General features: G+C 34.5%; 1 protein-coding gene across 9 annotated transcripts in view; it reads right to left on the bottom strand.

The window, feature by feature from the left end:
- LOC138332928 (unconventional myosin-IXb-like) overlaps positions 1-22615 on the bottom strand; it is a 98999-nt gene that overhangs the window by 30401 nt on the left and 45983 nt on the right. For 5 of the 9 annotated variants that reach the window (XM_069280966.1, XM_069280968.1, XM_069280970.1 and 2 more), the window contains exons 5-29: positions 22319-22418; positions 21126-21226; positions 18465-18519; positions 18101-18178; positions 17746-17835; positions 17471-17584; positions 17028-17162; positions 16522-16643; positions 15828-15969; positions 15221-15311; positions 14213-14314; positions 13853-13940; positions 12684-12728; positions 11180-11440; positions 9612-9651; positions 9315-9425; positions 7228-7308; positions 6721-6831; positions 6337-6459; positions 5776-5925; positions 5323-5501; positions 4824-5015; positions 2917-3096; positions 2728-2764; positions 1497-1616 (exon numbers count right to left, since the gene is read on the bottom strand). In XM_069280966.1, coding sequence (XP_069137067.1) covers positions 1497-1616; positions 2728-2764; positions 2917-3096; positions 4824-5015; positions 5323-5501; positions 5776-5925; positions 6337-6459; positions 6721-6831; positions 7228-7308; positions 9315-9425; positions 9612-9651; positions 11180-11440; positions 12684-12728; positions 13853-13940; positions 14213-14314; positions 15221-15311; positions 15828-15969; positions 16522-16643; positions 17028-17162; positions 17471-17584; positions 17746-17835; positions 18101-18178; positions 18465-18519; positions 21126-21226; positions 22319-22418 — 2848 coding nt within the window. The remainder of the gene's footprint in view (positions 1-1496; positions 1617-2727; positions 2765-2916; positions 3097-4823; positions 5016-5322; positions 5502-5775; positions 5926-6336; positions 6460-6720; positions 6832-7227; positions 7309-9314; positions 9426-9611; positions 9652-11179; positions 11441-12683; positions 12729-13852; positions 13941-14212; positions 14315-15220; positions 15312-15827; positions 15970-16521; positions 16644-17027; positions 17163-17470; positions 17585-17745; positions 17836-18100; positions 18179-18464; positions 18520-21125; positions 21227-22318; positions 22419-22615) is intronic. The other 4 variants (XM_069280971.1, XM_069280973.1, XM_069280967.1 and 1 more) reach the window with 4 other exon arrangements.

Genomic DNA, 22615 nt, shown 5'->3' with positions numbered 1-22615 from the left:
CTCTGAAATATAAAGTATCGTAATATACAAATAATTAACAGTGCAGGTTAAATCAAATTGGAAATTATTTTCGTTTTAACAACATACCAGCAATAGAAATAAGACAATGTTATAACTAACTTGAATATTCCACCTAGTGTATGCAGAACAAACAAAACAATACACTCCAGGTTCATTAACGGGGCTACCACTGATACCTGTGATTATGAACAGATTTAAACCTCATTTTACTTGTTTTCAAGTTAACAAAAAATCACTTTATAAATAGGGAAAAACGTATCTATGAATTTTTCAAATGTCATCTCACAACCTTTATATGAAGAGGCATATTGAATGATAAGAGCTAGCCATACTAAATTCTGATTTTAATAAATAATCCATTATACTAAATTCTGTAGCTGCTGTTCATCTCAAGTAACTTTTTAACAGGAGAAGACTTATATAGGCTTGCCTGTTGTCTGATCCCTTTAATATTTGTTATTATAAAATATGGAAAAAAAGAGTAACTTTTTTGATAAATGATCCATTTTCAATTCTGGCAAAAAACCTTACAGGTGTTTATCTTTTCACTATGCTACATATACATGTATATATAAATATGTCATTGTCATAAAATCAAAAGGAACACGATACAGATTTATAGACAATACAAATAAAGAAATAGAATACTAACTACTGGTCTAGAAAACAAACAGGTTTTTTTTTTTAATTTCTGGGCAGCATTCTGTATCATGCAGAGGTTAGAAAATTGTTGATCATGCACAAGACAATGTTACACCCAACCAATCACAACATGTACCTCTAAGAAAACGAAACTTATTTCAAAATCAAAATCTGGATTTTAGAATCAAGCAAAAACACACGTTTGTGGCCATGGCATTCAATTGAAACTTTAAGCAAGATGAAGCCATTTTAATTTGTTCGGTCATTTGTTCTATACCTAAATATAAACCAAATCATAAAAAACTACTTCTGTCAAAAAACAAAAAAATGAACTCTAGATTAGTAAACAATATGTTACAAACTGTGAAAGAAAATCATACGGAGAAATGTCAAGAGTAATTGTTTATTGAATGATGTGATGGCTTTAACGGTCTGTGAACATTTTTGATAAAATACTGAATGGCACTTTTAATTGATGATATCATAGATTATTTTGATTGATAAATGATCTAAAGAATTAATTATTAAAAAAGATTATGGTAAGATAATAAATATGAAATTAGCTCCCCATTTCTCCAAAATATTAGCAGTTTATGAACAAATGCAAAGCTTTATTCTGAAGCATTATGCCCCAAGTAAACAACGTCCCTGTAACAGCTGTTTGTATACTGTATCGCTGGCCAAACTACAACAATATATATCTCGGAAAATATTGACCATTTTGGTAACTAGGCTTATGCAACACAAAAGAAGCTCTAAAACTTGGACAGCGTACGAAACAAACTGAAAACTTTCTACTACGGTCATAATTGCTGCCGATTGACATGCCTTACCAGATCAGAAAATGACTCTTGTTTTGCGAGAGGTGCTGGAGAGTTTTTGGGGCGTCTTTTCGGTTGGTAGTCTCTTTCTACGACAATTGATGGCCTGAGAGGACGTTCCGCTTTCGTCTCCTTGAATCAACAACGCATCAATATAAAAGCCACCACCACCATAGAGTACCAGTTATCTCCCCAGGGAATTACCTCCCTTAGCAAGCAAACTTATCCAGAGAATTGTACTTTCAACTTCTATGTAACTGCCACAGTATTATATGAAACATGTTTACACTTCTGTACTGCTATAAATAAAAGTTCAAGGTTTAGTAGGATGCAATTTATATAGATCAAGCAAGCTATATTGTGTTTGTCTCCTTGTGGATTTAACCGTTCTTCATAAATATCGTTACTTGAGTGAGTAAGCAGGTTAACTGGTAGGTAGGAGCTTGGATGCAAGATGAGTGAGGATTCCATGCCAAGTTATGTGATCATCTGTATGAACCCTTATATAACTACCCACTCTCAGACCAATACTTTGTTGTTACCTTGCTGATTCTATATTAAGGATCAAGATGCTGTGTATTGTGATGTGTTTGATTTTATGGGTAGAACAAATCCTGACTTCACCTTGATTTTATGGGTAGAACAAATCCTGACTTCACCTTGATACTAATTCGCAGGAAGAAAACTTTTGTCAATTTTGTCAATTTTTTACAGCAATTAGCTTTACATGTTATATCTCACTTGTCATTCTCTATATCTTATCTGTGGGGACTTAAGTTCACAGATTTTACCTTAATCATGAATACAGAGAAATTTAACCCCGTAAACAAAATATACAGGATACTGAAAGTTAACATTACGTTTACAGGTGAGTCATATAATTAGTTCTCTTATGTTTGATTATTATCTTTACTTCCCCTAACCTTATGATCCAGAAATCTTTATTGTCGATATATAATCACCCAAATCTCAGAATCTACCTATCAAACAAAATTCTCAATGTTATATATCCCCATGGAAATGAAAGCGGTCCAGACATTCGGTGACAAAGTAATATGATCCCTTTACCAGGTGTTGTAAGAACTGAGAGGGTGAGGAAACGCCTAACTACAAATCAAAGGCTCTAATAAGTCACTAAGCCTTCTCCACGGTGATCATATAGTGATGTCTACATCAGCTCACAACATGCACGGGGAATGAGAGAAAAAAATAATGATAAAGACAAATAGAAATTAAAGTTTACCCCATCTGTCTGGAATGCTTTGGCGAGGTCGGAAACCCTGGAAATAGAAAACAATTTTTAGTCACATTGACCATCTACTGAGAGCCATAACTGCTTATCCACAGGGGTTACAGTAAAATAGGGCTAACACAAATGTGACTATGTGTATAAAGAACTTATGTTAAGATTTATCCAAGGCTTAATACATACCTTGACGATGAGTGCCTGTGATGAAGGTATTCATCTTCATCGGATTTCCCCACCGGCCGCACCACCACGTCCTGATCAGGCGTAGTTGGAGTGGTAGGAAGAGTGACCACTGACCCTTTCCTGTGGTCATCTGCCAGAGTCTCCGAGTCCGACTCGTCTGCCTCATGGATACCACTACTCCTGTAGAATGATAAAATCCAGAGTAATTTCATGGCTATAGATCAACACAAAGTAAAGACATTTAAACTTAAAAATTAGCGAAACCATGGCACTATTTAAGGTTTAGTCAACTAAACATTAATATTTGACTACCTCCTGCTACTAGTTGTGGATGCAAGTATCTTTTAACTTTTAACCAGCATATTGAATATCATCTACCAGCTCAAGAAAGTTTTCTAAGTCTATGTAAAATAAACCTTGATATCAAACCTTCGAACCTACTAGTTAAAGGCTGCTAGAGCCTTTTACTAAAATTTTTAAACTTTATCTGTATCTATTTTGTTAGCAATAGATAAGAATTGAAGGGTAATCACTGAAATACGATCAAAACTGCGATGTGTTTTCGGAGGAAATTGCGTTTTCCCCTGTTTTTCCTGAAATATATGTTATAATTGTAACTTATAAGTGTAATTTGATTATTAATTTAATTACAGTTTCTTTATTCTACATCATTCATAATTAGAAATCGGCTAAAACATATCTTAAAATATACATACACGAAATAGTTTTGTATAGTCGCTTGTTACTTTACTGTACAGTCATTTGTTTTAATTAAAAAAAAATATTGTATAGTCACTTGCGCAAAAATCTCATTACAAATCGCTCATATTTCTAATTTCCAGCAATTTTCAAGCAAAAGGAACTTATATATGATATCGTTTAGGCCACAGGATGTGTTCAGCATTGAGAAATATATTAACAAAAAGTGGAAAGTTGCGTAAATCTATTTTTTTATGATTTGATTCATGGAAGGCTCATTTTTTTATCATGTGATTCCTCGGCGACAGCGATATTAAATAAGTACATACCAATCGATACAGACATACAAGGGTAGATAAGATGCTCATCAATATCATCACTAATAATATGACTGAAGGTAAGGCCTTAAGGGCGTAGCCAGATGTTTTAATATAAATCATGCATATACTCCGTCTAAATTGTAAATGACTATATATGATCTGTGCAACAAAGTTGATTAAACGTTTAAATTGACAGTGTATTTGATAACTCTGACTTATTTGTTTAATTTGTAAGCTTCAGAGCCTTTTATCACTGAATATATTTCCTCTTTATAACAAGCGACTATACAAGTGTCCTCGCAAGCAACTATACATCGCCAGTTCAAAACATTGCAAGTGACTATACAATTTTAACTGATCATCCTACAACTTCAAAATACGATTAAGTAAAAGATATTGTGTCCATTAAGATGTATTTCTGTGTTTATATTGTTTGATTCATTTATAAACCTGTTATGGTGCTTGAAATAATGAAAGACAGACAGAATACCTTAAAATAGTGCAAAATATTAGGTGGGTGTCTCAATTCTTCGATGATGAACAGCATATCAACTCACAAAAAGTGTCTCAAATGTTAATGCTTGTTAACCATCAACATTTCATTAGTCACTGGTTGTCACTGGTTCCATAATGCCGTTCATAACCGGAGATTACAACAAAAACGAATGAATAAAATTGACGAAAATTATCCACGATCCATTGTTTCATTAGTCTTAGCAAGTGACCGAGTACCGCTATACAGCCTCACCACTACAAAATTTAAGAAATACTATACACTTCCGTTCATACACTGTGCAAACTATAATTCCTAAATTGAGATATTATCTTGTGGAAGAAGAAAGTCAGACCCTATATGACCTTTGACCCTAGTGACAGTGTAACACGTACTCGTCCGAGTCGCGACTCTGTAGCAGTATAGACGGGTAATCTTTCTCGTCCAGCTCCTCGGCGCTGGATCCTTTAGTCAGAATACCCTCATCACTGTTAGACGAGTGGAGATCCTCCTGTTGTTTCTTCCGGGATCTCTCTTCTTCCTCTTCTCGACGTCTTAACTCCGCATCTGCCAGTAACTTCTTGTATCTAAAAATAAACATTTTCAAGTCTGTTACATCTTAATCACAAATAAATATGTATCAGGATAGAGTTTATATGTTTTGTAAACAACATAAATACATACAAAATGTCATACATTTACTTTGTCTGTGAAACACAGTAAGCGTTATGCAGATACTTGAAACTGAAGAGACTATCACAATCATGAATACTTTTTCCTGTTTTTATACAGCACAAGTAAATAACAATACTCAGGTATACATGTAATTTACCACACTTGATTGTTTTACATCATATCATCTAGAAACACAACAGTCTGTATGAAAGGACGTACTGTTTCCTGGCGATGAATGCCCTGGCCAGACTCTGTATCACAGTTACACAATGGACGAGAATGAGGTAGCGTCGTCTTTCCTTCCAGCATCTGTAGCATTTCTGTATAACGAGAGCTGCTTCTTTCTCTAGATGCAGCCGTCTCAGTCGCCTTAGAGCAATGAACCGACGTGAACAGATCTAGAAGATTAACACATTAAATCAATGAAGACTTAAATATTTATGTTGTGCCATTCAGTACTCAAATACTATAATACCCGAAAATTCTATAAAAATGAACTCATCATTTGATTTTAAGTTGCAAATACATTGGTAAAAATTGCTGAAAAATATGTTCATGACTCAATTTGGCCAGGAAAATGACACTGAAAGTATTAATGTTATAAAATTTTGTGAAAAGAAGAGATGAAAGTTTGTGCTGTTTCAATAGATAAACTTGTCAGATCCAACAAACCTGTATGACAATACATGCCGCCCTCATCTTTAGGAATGTCTGTCGCTCGAGGATAGTTTTAAACCACCTCTGTATCTTAACCACACGCTGCATGATTGCCCCGTGGAGGGCCTCATCCAATCTCATTTTCTCACTCTCTCGCAGGAACACCTGTATAACATTTCAAAACAAATCATTAACGGATACAAAGAGAAAGTTCTTTTCCTTTATGTCAGCATATTTAGACAATGTCTCTAAATAAATAAATTAGAGGTCAAAATAATCCTATTTGAGAATGAAGAATTCATTCATAACATTAGAAAATTTCCTTCTTTAAAAATAAGAAATATTTTTTTATTTAAATTGCCTTCATCTGTGACACTTAATATTTACTTCATTCTCTTTATTCCTTTATGAATCAGAAATGCCTTTTTCCTGTTTGAAGAAATTGCCTGTTTTCAAAAGTATGAAATTTCTATCTGTTTAACAGTGACTTAACTTTATTTCATTTTGCTATAGATTTTTTTTTAATCTAATGGTCTTTCTCTTTAGAACTATACATCAATGAAACCTATGCTATACCTTGGTAATGCCTATCTGGTAATGTTCACTGTCCAGATGCCTCTCCTCCAGGAATGCCTTCACATCTTCCTTAGAGCTGAGTAGGCCTTTAGGTAGTAGGATTTTGTACATCTGGATGAATTCCTGTGGAAACAAACAGAGAAATTTAATAAATAAATTTAGAATTTAGAACATCAGCGCTATACAACATCTTAAAGCACCTCTCAAGTAAATCAATAAAGTAACAACCAGTATTTTCTCTAAAAAGGAAATATTATAAAAATACGAAGCCAAAAATTGTCATTGGTCTTTTCATGAGTCCTGAAGTATTTCAGATATTTTGACCTAAAGTGACCTTAACACATCAATTTAATTGACAAATCTTCTAGACTAGTGTAAACTTACATCAAACGTGAGTCTGTAGTTGTAGCCTGACTGTCGGATCTTCACCGTGGCCAACATGCCGGTGTACCTGAGCTGGCGGAGGACCATAGCATCGTCAAACACACAGGGTGCCTGTAGGGAGAAATCTCCAAAATTAGTCGCACCAGTCAGTGTCTCACATGATGAAAGAATCAACTTATAAGGTACAAGTAATGAAATTGGTGATGGTATCAATATAATTCACTTCTGCAAAGGCAAAGGAATTGAAGCTTTCCAAATATCTTACTTGCTTAGATTTGGTATACAAAATATCAATTAGATGTCTAAAGAAATGGCATTTCATTGATCAGTCACATGCCTGTCTTCATGAATGTACAAAGTAATTCTAGCTAGAAAATTGTAAATGATATTAAGGCACAAACTCTCAAGCTCAACTGGAATGAATTACAGTAAAGCTATTATAATGACAGAGTTTTAAATGATAATTGTGCACCTCAAGATACTTTTAATATACAGGAGTTGTCTTACCTTGTCTGGATTAGATTTGATACACCGGATAAAGAATGGGTTTGCCTGGTTAAGTGTAGCCATCAGACGATGAAGTGACCACTACAAATAAATAAGGGAAATTTATAAGGTCAATGATCAATCATTCAAATCATTCTTAAAGAAATTAGCTATGTATTTTTCTTTTTTTATACTCATAATTTTACTAAATAGTACAGATTTCTTTATGTAATAAAACCTTTTGAGAGCAAAGGTAATAAAATAAACGACAAGATAGTTACCAAGATGTGGATTCATCAACAATGACTAAGATGATTATCCTAATTATATTTACGAAGTCTGAAGAAGTTTCCAAATAGACAGAATATGTTATATATAGTGGCTTAACAATCACTAAGTAGATGTAATAAAGATAAGGACAAACTTACTGAAAACTTGGCACTGACACTAGCTATGGTTGATTTACTTACCGTGAACTGGGCACTGACACTAGCCATGGTTGACCGACTTACCATGAACTTTGCACTGACACTAGCCATAGTTGACTGACTTACCATGAACTTGGCACCGACACTAGCCATGGTTGACCGACTTACTATGAACTTGGCACTGACACTAGCCATGGTTGACAGGCTTACCGTGAATTGGGTACTGACACTAGCCATGGTTGACCTACTTACCATGAACTGGGCGCTGACACTAGACATGGTTGACAGGCTTACCGTGAACTGGGCGCTGACACTAGCCATGGTTGACCGACTTACCATGAACTGGGCGCTGACACAAGCCATGGTTGACTGACTTACCATGAACTGGGCACTGACACTAGCCATGGTTGACCGACTTAACATGAACTGGGTACTGACACTAGCCAAGGTTGACCTACTTACCATGAACTGGGCGCTGACACTAGCCATGGTTGACCGACTTACCATGAACTAGGCACTGACACTAGCCATGGTTGACCGACTTACCATGAACTGGGCACTGACACTTGCCATGGTTGACCGACTTACCATGAACTGGGTACTGACATTAGCCATGGTTGACCGACTTACCATGAACTGGGTACTGACACTAGCCATGGTTGACCAACTTACTATGAATTGGGCGCTGACATCAGCCATGGTTGACCGACTTACCATGAACTGGGCGCTGACACTATCCATGGTTGACTGACTTACCATGAACTAGGCGCTGACACTAGCCATGGTTGACCGACTTACCATGAACTGGGTACTGACACTAGCCATGGTTGACCAGCTTACTGTGAACTGGGCACTGACACTAGCCATGGTTGACCTACTTACCATGAACTGGGCACTGACACTAGCCATGGTTGACCGACTTACCATGAACTGGGTACTGACAATAGCCATGGTTGACCGACTTACCATGAACTGGGTACTGACACTAGCCATGGTTAACCAACTTACCATGAATTGGGCGCTGACATCAGCCATGGTTGACCGACTTACCATGAACTGGGCGCTGACACTAGCCATGGTTGACTGACTTACCATGAACTAGGCGCTGACACTAGCCACGGTTGACCGACTTACCATGAACTGGGTACTGACACTAGCCATGGTTGACCAAATTACGGTGAACTGGGCGCTGACATTAGACATGGTTGACCAGCTTACTGTGAACTGGGCACTGACACTAGCCATAATTGACCGACTTACCATGAATTGGGCACTGACAAAAGCCATGGTTGACCTACTTACCGTGAACTGGGCGCTGACACTAGCCATGGTTGACCGATTTACCGTGAACTTGGCACTGACACTAGCCATGGTTGACCGACTTACCATGAACTGGGCACTGACACTAGCCATGGTTGACAGGCTTACCGTGAACTGGGCGCTGACATCAGCCATGGTTGACCGACTTTCCATGAACTGGGCGCTGACACTAGCCATGGTTGACTGACTTACCATGAACTGGGCACTGACAATAGCCATGGTTGACCGACTTACCATGAACTGGGCGCTGACACTAGCCATGGTTGACCGACTTACCATGAACTGGGCGCTGACACTAGCCATGGTTGACTGACTTACCATGAACTGGGCACTGACACTAGCCATGGTTGACAGGCTTACCGTAAACTGGGCGCTGACACTAGCCATAGCTTTCCTACTGCCGTCCCGACTGCCTCTCCCATAAATGGTACGATTGGCTATCTGCTTCAGCGTCTTTATATCCCTCAGCATCTGAATGTTTAATTCATCACACTTTAAATCATAAGTTATCCAGATTACAAAGAAAGGAAATCTTTTTCACAAATACAAAATGTGATAATGATTTAAACATTTCAAACAATATAAATACTGGACTATTTTAGGAACGGGATCCTTACACAATGTACTTGATTATATTTGTCAAAGTTCAAGGCTTACCGTAGGTGGTTTTGGCTTTGGTCGGAATGATTTGTTTTTCCTGGAAAATCAAAAACAATGAAATACTATGCGTTCATTTTTTTATCCCATAAATCACTGTTAAACTTATAACAATAACTTCTTCCAAATTTCAATGACAATTGAAATTACATAAATATAATTAGCAGACAATTCATATTGACATAGAGATGGATGCTTACTTAAGTCGTATGACTGGATATATTGTTGATGAGAGAGGCTACAGAAATATACCAGTATAGATATGTAGTATAATAAACAAAAGGTTATTAGATCATACAACAGAACAGACTTCTACAATGCCTCTATGTCAAACATACAAGAGTAGGCTAGAAGTAGTAAGAACATGCTGGTCACTCATTTCATAGAACTGTATTACCAATGAAAGGTAAATCTATAGACTTGATAACAAAAAAAAACTAGATTATAATGTTATTCAATTTAATCCACTGGACCATGCAATATTTTAAACACAATTTTCAAATTAAAAGATAAATGTACAAATTTTATAGAGAAATTTATATATGTACTACATTTTATGATTTAAAGTCTTCAGACAGAGTCTAAAATATTTCAGAGTGATTGAAAGTATGGAAAGCACAGATTTAGTTATTAGGTCTGATAAAATGAAATTTTAATGGAATGTACAGTATAAAATCCCGCGGCAGGGAGGGGGAGAGGGTGGGGATTGACTGTTAATTATACTTAGGTACCAGGTAAGTGGGAAGATTATTAACAATGAAGGACTAGGATATCTGAATTATTGGAATATTTTCACCGCCAAAACAGTTCAGGTCTATCAGAGGTTTTTACAATCTCTTTCAATCACAAATGTTAGCAAATTAATTTGATAAATAAAGACTGATGTCCTGTCACAATCCAATTTTGATTTCACTTAATCCTTAAATGATCTTAACTGATTTTCTTGGAGTACATATTGAAACTGAAATAGAAACCAATACCTTTGATAAACAGCATAAATATTTTGTGAGAAGTATATAAGAATATAATTTTGCTGTCAAGCAAGGATAGATTTGATATATAATAGAAAGAATAACTGTGGCAGGTTTAAATAGTGGAAGCATGCATATCTTCAGTAAGTTGTATTTGTATGACATATTATATGCTATATATCCCAGAGAAGGTCCATCCTGTAGTTAATATAATACCTATCCTCCAATATGTACCTCTCCACTTTGTATTAAAGTTTAGTACCACACTGACAATCCCACTGTAAAGGTCTGAACTCTAACCTTGTCTGACCTCTAACCTTGTCTGACCTCTAACCTTAACTACCTACCATTCCTTAGTCAATACCATAGTCATCCACAAGTAAGCTTCCCCCAGGATGGGACAGTTACAAAATATATGTAAAACAATAAGCCCCCCACCCCATTTTATGTCGGGACATAAACACATATCATGGAACAAATTTCCTCAATGATATTGACTTAATAGCAGAAAATATGGCTTATAAATTACATAACTGCCATGCAATGTTATTTAGTAGATAAAGGGAAGTGTTCCAGTATTTTACAGTATGGACATACAGGATGATTTTTGTAGAACGTCGGATGAGTTTGGCAGATTCAGGTAGGTATAACTCCACTGGGCTCGTTAATACAAGATCTCCTTTCTCATTCGTAACATAATCCAGAGATCGGATGAAGATGTCATCATCAATATCGTCGTCAGAACAGCCATCCTCGACAGTGTCAACAGTACATGCAAAATATTGGTGTTCATGCAGGGGGGAAAGAGACCGCTGCCCAGAGTAGGCGTGGTGATGGTGGAAACTCTCACTGTGAACGCTAACAGGAAATGGAAGAAAGGGAGATAATGCTGTCAGTACAAAAGCAGAATGTTATCAACACTCTCATTTCCAAAGCAGGTGGATCAAGGAAATACATATATATTAAAAATAGGTCAAAGTTGATGTAAGCGGTAGGATACTAGAAATGAGAATGTTGATAGAGTACCGGCATTCCAGTAAAATATACACAATACTCAAAAGATATGACAATATGTAAAACTGGCATTGTCACACTACCATCCACAAAACAGTTTACTTAAACAAAATCGAATTGTTTATCAAGGTAGAAATACAATCATTCTCTTTTGAGCATATTACAGAGTAATCTCCCTTGTGGGAAGGTATCGATTGTGCGTCGTTTTCTCTGAAAATATGATGTTCTGCTGGTAAACAAATGACGTCACAATCAATACCTACCCATAAGGTAACCCACAAGGGCAAGTAACTCTTAAATATGCATGGATAGAGCTGCTATATACCCTGTAACCAATCAAACGCAGACCTGGTGATCTAAGGTAGGAATTAAGCCACCAGCCATACCAACAATGATCCAAAGTATATCTTCACATTTCTGAAAGCTGTGCCAAACTTAGAATAAGGTGTTACTTTATTAATATAATTATAGTTCTTAGATGAAGCAAAGATAATTTCCTGATTACATAATAGTGCTGTTTTTGTATGGATCGAACCACACACTTTGTAGTTGTACTGTTACATCTAAAATACTTAGTAAGTGCAAGAAAGATATAACCTAAATATATTAGAATATTAGATTGAACAGATTTATTGTGGAGATTTTAGTTTTGAAGTAAAACTTTATTTTGGAGAATATGTCTAAGCATGATATCTTCCTTTAATCTGTACAATTTTCTATCTTCTACTCATTATGTACTGTACATTAGTATTCAAATGACATTAATGTCAGTAGAAAAAATGACAATACAAAATCAGTATAAAGTATTAAAGATGAAAACTGAATGCTTTGGATGCAAAAACAAAGTAATGTTTCCAATCAATAAAGAATAGAATTTAAAATTACACACATTACCACAGATACAACATTAACCAGTAAACTTCTATTCATTCAGATTAAAAAACCATTTATAGAAAACCAAACAACACCCAGATAAAAAATATGGCGCTGAATAAAGAGCCAGGCAACACCATGTAATAACAGCATAAAACATCATGCTCTAGATCCATACTCTGTCCAAAATCACAAGCTTTAAGACGAAGCTTACTGAATTTTCCTTAACACTTTCATCGTCCTAGCAATTGTGTAGAATCTTCAAACAAAAAAACGACAGGTACTTAACAGACTTATTATGTTGAAAACTGGTTTTTACACAATTCACTCACTAAAATGTGTACTTTGACTACTCGTTCAAAATTTCACAGTTCATTTATTAACAATTAAGGCTAAATCACTAATTTTCTACTAAATACATTAATGTGTCAAAACTGTTTCATTCTATAACTACAAGTTCCTGAAGTCTAGCTACTAATACAAAAAGAAATAAACTGACAATGTATGACTAACATAAAAGATAATTTTCTGTAATATGAAAAGTTCACACAACACACATTTACGGTAAGATATTGAGAAGATCGTTTGGATAATTAAGCTGATTGTAAAAGCACTGTCAGCCAGCGTCACTATACAGTGCACAGTGAATGTCCAAAGGCAATTCTTATATGCATTATATGGTCAAAGAATTAGTACTAAATCTCAAATCTTACTTAAGTATTCAATAAAGGTATATATAATGCCACATATCAATATATTTCTTGTTCATATAAAAATTCAACATTCAAAAATGTTCCTGTATTTTTTTTGTTTTTTTTTTTGTCTGTCTTTATCACTACAATAATAGCAGATTGGCAGATTTTTAATAATGAATGTTTTTACAGATAAAATCAAATTAGCACAAAGATCTGCATCAAATTATAAATAATTTTCTAAATAAAGAGATGGAAAATTGCAAGTTATAAAACCATTATTGTTGAAAGCCAAAAACTGATACTACATGATATGAATTAAGACTTGCAATATCTAATTCTAATCTTCAGTTTCCCACTTAATTAGCTGACTTTGTAAATAAAGTGTTAAAGATAATATGTGGCACTGTATGGTTTTTGTGCAGTATTTGCTGAAAATGCATATGAGAAATGCCCCAGAAGAACAGTAAAAATATATCGGGAACAAATGATGTGAACACAGATCAAAATAGCAAAGCGTACATGGCACAGTAACATCAGGAAAATGACAGAATGATACAGTGACATGACAAGGAGGAACATAACAAGGAAGGAAAGAAAAATGTCCTGTAGTCAGAAAAAGAAGCTAGTCTGATACAATGATCTGGTTGTGAATAGGTAATCTAAGTCTATATGTCTATCTAAAACATACTTGAGAAGGTTTTCACTGGCAGCCAAGGATTCAGGCATAATGTAGTCCGAGTGGCGACGGTTTTTCGCTGATGTATTGGATTTCAGACCTGAATAATAAAATATAGGTTGTTACTTAATAACCTTTCTAATACACTTTATTACACGATTTTATATACAAAAACAAACTAGGAACACTATACAAAATTTAACAGGGAGAAAATCATGAAATGGCCGAAACATGAGAAGGACGGAAAGGGATGGGACCAACATTGGAAACACTATCCATACTATTATGTGTATAAGACATCTTTGTCAGGATTTTATAATAGTCCTTATCATTTTGCCGTTACATATTGAGAATTTTACAGGTTTCACTTACCATCCCTGCTGCGGAACTTTTTGCCCTCAGCGATAAAGGCGAATACACTTTTGACGAGAGTCTTCACTATAGACCACCTAAGTACAGCCACAGGGTCAATTCCTGTAAGGAAACTAGAGACTTAACTAGGGCTGTTACGAGTACCCGAGTACCCGGTTACGGGTCGGGTTGGGGATGTAACCGGGTCGAAAAATGTGTACCCGGGTACCCGTCAAAATAGGACAATTCGTCTGGATGTACGTAAACAAGTCTAGAATTTATATTGAAAGTATTACAAAATCCAACTCATTTGTTTTGTTTTCACTCACCAAGAATGACACCTTATCTTTTCACAACATTCTCACATGCAACATTGTTACAATTTTTATTTTTAGACTGACAGTCTACGGCAGCTCATGATCAATAATGAATGTCCAATAGAAATGAAGTAGACAATTAACGACTGAAGCTATCTTTACTGAACTTACATATGATTTCATTGAATTTCCGTCGATCAACCGATCTTCCCAAACAGCAAACATAACGTAACCCAATTTGTTACAAAAGCAGTAGATCTGTGTCGAGTACCCGGGTACGGGTCGGGTACTAAAATTCGGGTACCCGGGGACAAAATTTAGTACCCGTGACAGCCCTAGACTTAACTTACATCACAAGTGATAAATTTACTCTTCCGTATTTGCATTATTACAGAGTTATCTGACCTTGTGGATAGGTATTGATTGTGACATCATGTGTTTGGGAGCATAACATCATATTTTTAAGAGAAAACTACGTGAATTGCGCTCACAAAATAATGATGTAACAATCAATACCTACCCGCAAGGGAGCTAACTATATAATATGCAAAGACGGAATAAACCATCTCAGCACAGCTACAGAATTAATTTCTGTAAAGCATCTGGGGACTGAACTTCAAAAACATCACAAGTGATAACTTCACTACATTAAAACTTTCTTGTTAGGATATTGAAAGTCCTACATTAAACAGAAGACTGTGAAGACGTTTACCCATGAGCTCCCTGACGAAGGTGAGGTTACTACTTTTCAGCACACTGACAATGTCCATCCTGATCTGGTCACTGTTCTTCTCTCGGAAATCCTGTAAAAATCAAAGTTTGATTACCATACTATATCTATTTACCTCCAAAACCAAGAGTACAATGCAGATAATAAGAGGACATATATACAAATAATGTATAATCTGTTAAAACCGGTCCTCATCTAATCTGTCAAAACTGGTCCTCATCTAATCTGTCAAAACTGGTCCTCATCTAATCTGTCAAAACTGGTCCTCATCTAATCTGTCAAAACTGGTCCTCATCTAATCTGTCAAAACTGGTCCTCATCTAATCTGTCAAAACAGGTCCTCATCTAATCTGTCAAAACTGGTCCTCATCTAATCTGAATCCCTGGGTATTCCTAAATAAATGTATAGTCTTTTTTTCTTTTGAATTTATTACAATACATAAATAATCCGGAACCTATAATGATCAAATATGCTGTCCTGATGACGTCCAGTTGAAGCAAGTTATTCTGTAATATGTCAAATACTCTATCCAAAATAAGATGATAATTTTACACAACACAATATTTATTTTCTAAATAGCTGTTATACCTTGACTTGGTACTTGACTTTTCCAGCGTAATGCATGATCTCAAAAGCGCCTTCCTTTAGCTGGGGCACCTGGTAATAAGGCCGACCCTTGTGGTGGTGGTTAAAGTTGGCCAGCAGTGTTTCATTGGTGGCACCAGGGAAGCTGTTAATTGAAATAGATATCCAAAAATTACAAACTAATCATTTCAGTTATCCAAAATAATGGCCGGGCGCAATAAATCCGGAAGCAAGGCATTAAAAACTCAACAGACATAAGGGGAATGCTTTCAGTAAATAGCTTTTGGTTTTGTTATTTTTATAATAATTTTTGTTGTTGCAGATTTGCAACTCATAGTATGCAAAACATGACAATGGAAGTGAAAAGGTACATCATTGTTAACATGTAGTCATGATGTTTATATCCTAGTGCTCTGCCGAACATCCTGGCTACATGATGGTAGATCTGACCTTCAGCTGCCACTTGCCGAAGGTTCAATTGCGCTCCATTGTGATGCTAAATATATGTCTATTCTCATTGTCCCATATTACTGTTCGTATCATATTATGTAATCATATTTGTTTTGTGTGTCTTGATAAAGGGGCAGACCGCCTCGAAAATTGTGACTTTTTTCCCCACACGGTTGGATTTACTTCTTTGTCCCATATCAGCATAAAAGATATTTCCCTACAGTGAGACCTGGAATGGTCTACTTACTTGCACTCATCGTCCAGAAGACAGAGCAGACCATTACTTTTGTTGGCGAACAGCTCCAGACAGCCTGTATTGTCTATAAACTCTATATTCTTCCACTGAATTCCCTCTTTCTTATACTCCTCCTGCAGGTCAAGAAAAAGACATGTACTATGTTATGCCTTTAAAAACATTAAGGTATATTCATGATATTATATCAACACGTTTTCAATCACATTTCCAACAGTTTATGCCAATAGGTGAAATATTGTGTGTTCTATATGTAACAAACAAATTCTGATTTATCTTCTCTAGTGCTAACTCTTTGTCAAATATTAGAACAAATCTGATAAATTTCATGAGCAACACACGATTTTGCTCAGTTGTCCATTTCAAACTGACAGAAATTACTTATAAAGACTTTTCATAAACATTGATGAACTTTCCAAACATCCAAAGATATGAAACTTTTCCAGGTAATGAATGAAATTCAATGGTCCATATTATCTTACAGAGACTGTGTACCTTACCTGCTCAAACTTAAAGATGTGTTGATTAAAGTAATACTGCAGGTGTTCATTAGCATAATTAATACAAAATTGTTCAAAGCTGTTCTTCTTAAAATCTTCAAATCCAAAAATGTCCAACACACCAATAGAATTTCCCTGAAAAAATACAAACAAAAGTCAATTTTGATAACATCTTCATATAATATACAACATTACAATATTAAAAATTTGATTGGCAAGGCTTACAAATTTTTAACTCAATGTTTTCATGAAAACACTTTCTAATCATACTTGTAATTGATCACTAATTTAGTACTTTCTCTTTCCATAACAAAGCCATTGCATGTACTGAAATAGAAAACAATTTTCTACTTTCTATTTAAATACGAAAAGTACTACATATACTGAGAGTGAACATAAACTTCTCTACTTTCTGTTTACATAAGAACAGTATTAATTGTTACCTGATGGTCACTGTTGTGTCTCTTGGCTAACAGGGCCTGGTTCACCTTGAGGACAATCCAGTCAAACAGAGCACCATACAGACATTTGGCCATAGTGTCTCGATTAGCTAAAGCCTAAAAACAACACAAGCAAGAAATCAGTTATTCAACTTAATGTTCAAAATTCATCTACAAGGGTTTATTTTGGTCTGTCATTAGTTTATGATAATCTGTAAATTTATTATTTTAACACAGAATATGAGTTAGGTAACAAGGAGAGAAACAATTAAACTTACGTCGACCATTTTGTAGTTCATGACTACGGTTTCCCCACCTGCCGTCGTCTTCTTTTGTGTCAGAGCTTCAGTCAAGGTTTTCTCTTTCACCTAAAACAACATATTTACAAGTGTTAGACATGTTCCTCTGCATATACAATATCGAAAATATATAACTACACCTATTATAATATTAACTTACATATAAACTGATACAAACCTTGATTTTGTAACCCTGGTGAATATTAGCCACCGTATACCTATCACCTACAGACAACTCTCTTTTATCAGTTTAGTGTTAGATAAGTCAGAGATCCTGAGTTTGATCCTAAGTCGATGCAGTGGTTAAATGGAAGTCCTGTGCTGTTATATTTACCTTGAGTAAATTGGAGATGATCTGAACTGTTGTTTCATCCTTGATCGTGACTGATTCATCGTGGTGTTGGTCTCCTTTCTACATACATACAACATAAAAACAGAGTTATAACACTTCTAGTTATGTTGAAATCATTTTAAAACTAATTGAAATCCTATCTTAATCATAATCCTGCTCTTTTATATCATGATTATAGGAGTTTCATAAAAGATGCACAAATAGAATCATTCTTTATCAGATCAACTCTAGCCTATTCTATCTTTGCCTATTACAGACAACACAATCAATACCTACTCGCAAGGACAGATAACTCTGTATATGCAAATACAGAATGTTACTAACATAACAAAGTAGAATAAGTTACCTTTTTGAACTCCATATTTCCTAGTTGTAGTACCGCTGATAACACACAGAATATCCTACAATAGACAAATGGAATTAACCCACAGAATATCCTACAATACACATATAGATTTAACACACAGAATATCCTACAATAGACAAATGGAATTAACACACAGAATATTCTACAATAAACAAATAGATTTAACACACAGAATATCCTACAATAGACATATAGATTTAACACACAGAATATCCTACAATACACATATAGATTTAACACACAGAATATCCTACAATACAGATATAGATTTAACACACAGAATATCCTACAATACACATATAGATTTAACACACAGAATATCCTACAATACAGATATAGATTTAACACACAGAATATCCTACAATACACATATAGATTTAACACACAGAATATCCTACAATAGACAAATGGAATTAACACACAGAATATCCTACAATACACATATAGATTTAACACACAGAATATCCTACAATAGACAAATGGAATTAACACACAGAATATTCTACAATAAACAAATAGATTTAACACACAGAATATCCTACAATAGACAAATGGAATTAACACACAGAATATTCTACAATAGACAAATGGAATTAACACACAGAATATTCTACAATAAACAAATGGAATTAACACACAGAATATCCTACAATAGACAAATGGAATTAACACACAGAATATTCTACAATAAACAAATAGATTTAACACACAGAATATCCTACAATAGACAAATGGAATTAACACACAGAATATCCTACAATAGACAAATGGAATTAACACACAGAATATTCTACAATAAACAAATAGATTTAACACACAGAATATCCTACAATAGACAAATGGAATTAACACACAGAATATTCTACAATAAACATATAGATTTAACACACAGAATATCCTACAATAGACATATAGATTTAACACACAGAATATTCTACAATACACATATAGATTTAACACACAGAATATCCTACAATACACATATAGATTTAACACACAGAATATCCTACAATAGACATATAGATTTAACACACAGAATATCCTACAATACACATATAGATTTAACACACAGAATATCCTACAATAGACATATAGATTTAACACACAGAATATTCTACAATACACATATAGATTTAACACACAGAATATTCTACAATACACATATAGATTTAACACACAGAATATTCTACAATACACATATAGATTTAACACACAGAATATTCTACAATACACATATAGATTTAACACACAGAATATTCTACAATACACATATAGATTTAACACACAGAATATCCTACAATACACATATAGATTTAACAGACAGAATATCCTACAATACACATATAGATTTAACACACAGAATATCCTACAATACACATATAGATTTAACACACAGAATATCCTACAATACACATATAGATTTAACACACAGAATATCCTACAATACACATATAGATTTAACACACAGAATATCCTACAATACACATATAGATTTAACACACAGAATATCCTACAATACACATATAGATTTAACACACAGAATATCCTACAATAGACATATAGATTTAACACACAGAATATCCTACAATACACATATAGATTTAACACACAGAATATCCTACAATACACATATAGATTTAACACACAGAATATCCTACAATACACATATAGATTTAACAGACAGAATATCCTACAATACACATATAGATTTAACACACAGAATATCCTACAATACACATATAGATTTAACACACAGAATATCCTACAATACACATATAGATTTAACACACAGAATATTCTACAATACACATATAGATTTAACAGACAGAATATCCTACAATACACATATAGATTTAACACACAGAATATCCTACAATACACAAATAGATTTAACACACAGAATATCCTACAATACACATATACATTTAACACACAGAATATCCTACAATACACATATACATTTAACACACAGAATATCCTACAATACACATATACATTTAACAGACAGAATATCCTACAATACACATATAGATTTAACACACAGAATATCCTACAATACACATATAGATTTAACACACAGAATATCCTACAATACACAAATAGATTTAACACACAGAATATCCTACAATACACATATACATTTAACAGACAGAATATCCTACAATACACATATAGATTTAACACACAGAATATCCTACAATACACATATAGATTTAACACACAGAATATCCTACAATACACATATAGATTTAACACACAGAATATTCTACAATAGACATATAGATTTAACAGACAGAATATCCTACAATACACATATAGATTTAACACACAGAATATCCTACAATACACATATACATTTAACAGACAGAATATCCTACAATAGACATATAGATTTAACACACAGAATATCCTACAATACACATATAGATAAAGACTACAATGATATGAGATAATAAGATAAATTATTACATGCATGTTTTAAAACTGATCAACAAGTACTTGAGTGCGTATTCCTGTATGGTCATATCAAGTTTACACATGGGGTGACCTGGTCATACAGACTTAATTAGTCTGATCCTGTTTGATAGTGTAAATTCAGACAAATGATAATATTCCCGATACTGATGTAAAGTTACTGACCGTCTTTGTGTCATGGGAGAGAATCCCACCATTTCGAGGGACTGTTTGAGCCTGGCGAACTCATGCGCCTCGTCCACACCTTCGGTATGGTAACACCCACTCTGTAATATAGAAATTTTGATTTTGTAGCTCCTGTTTTTTCTATACAGATAAAATGCTTTGATTATATATTATACAGAAATCAACATTTCAGTTGTGCAATTAAATTTCAAATTTTGCTTAATATAATAAGAATTTTTCTGAAAAAAATGTGCCGCAACAATCTTAACCTCATCCATCCAGAAACACTATCAAGACTGTAAACTGCAAACTGACATCACCATGGAAATAAAAATAAGTTAATAAATCACCATGGAAACAAAAATAAGTTTATAAATCTCCATAGAGATACAAAGAAGTTGGTAAATAGTATTATCTGACACCAGAAACAATCAGATGATAACATTGGACAGATCAAATAGAAAGCACCTCTGTATTTACTTCTATTTAGGTATTGTATAATACTGGTACTTTATACATAACAACTCATTTTTGATTTAAATTAGGTTTGAAGGACCAATATTTTACATATTTACTTTTTTTTGTTTTATTTTCATGTACACAAGAAATACTGTACACCAGAACAATCTATTGAGGTAGATGCTCAGCAGTGTTGGTGGATCTGTCAGGTAAATACAAAGCCACCAGCATGTCTTTGTCACGGTGAACAGGATTGACTAATGATATCACAAGGATATACACACGACTTCCCCGTCATAGCTTCCTGTAGTATACAGTTGTGAACCCAACCCACACAAAAAATTACTAGTATCACTATATGGAGGTTTTAAATATTGGAATCCAAAACAAAAACTTGTCTTTTAAATTTTTTAATTTGTATTATATTACTTGGTCAAATAAATCAGTGTTACTTATCAACTGATTTTATCAACAAGGGCAGGTTAGATGTGGTTATAAAATGTTACTTTTTGTAGGAACTTGTGGCTGTTTTAAACATCAACAGAAATAAAATCTAAGAATCCCCCACCTCAGGAATACCACCTCTAAAACAAAAGCAGATCTCAGATGACTCTGGGGACAAAAAACTCAAATACGAAGACTATTTTTTTTTTTTATAGGTACATCCCTTTCAGTAATACACAGCCTTGCCAACATCCACGTCCCCATCCTTAGTACATTAGACTACATGTTACCTGTCTAAGATAATGATATGCCTCCGGTTTCTTGAGATGGAGCGTCTCCCGCTCCTGCTCGTCAGCCCCAGCCAACAGGTAGTAGAACACATGGTAGTTTCTGTAACACAGATATAATTATCATTAAAACAATGATAAAATCATAATCAACTGTTAAATGTGGATCACAGCAGTTGATAACCCATAGTTCACTGTTAAAACAATTTCAGGACAAGTTTGATTGTAAAATGATTCTCAGGTACAGTACCTACCATAACTCCAAAGTGTAATGAATTAAACTGAAAATTTGTTCAATAA

The sequence above is a fragment of the Argopecten irradians genome, chromosome 10 (genome assembly GCF_041381155.1).
Source record: "Argopecten irradians isolate NY chromosome 10, Ai_NY, whole genome shotgun sequence".
Classification (NCBI taxonomy): domain Eukaryota; kingdom Metazoa; phylum Mollusca; class Bivalvia; order Pectinida; family Pectinidae; genus Argopecten; species Argopecten irradians.
This window is presented reverse-complemented; position numbering and strand designations above follow the sequence as displayed.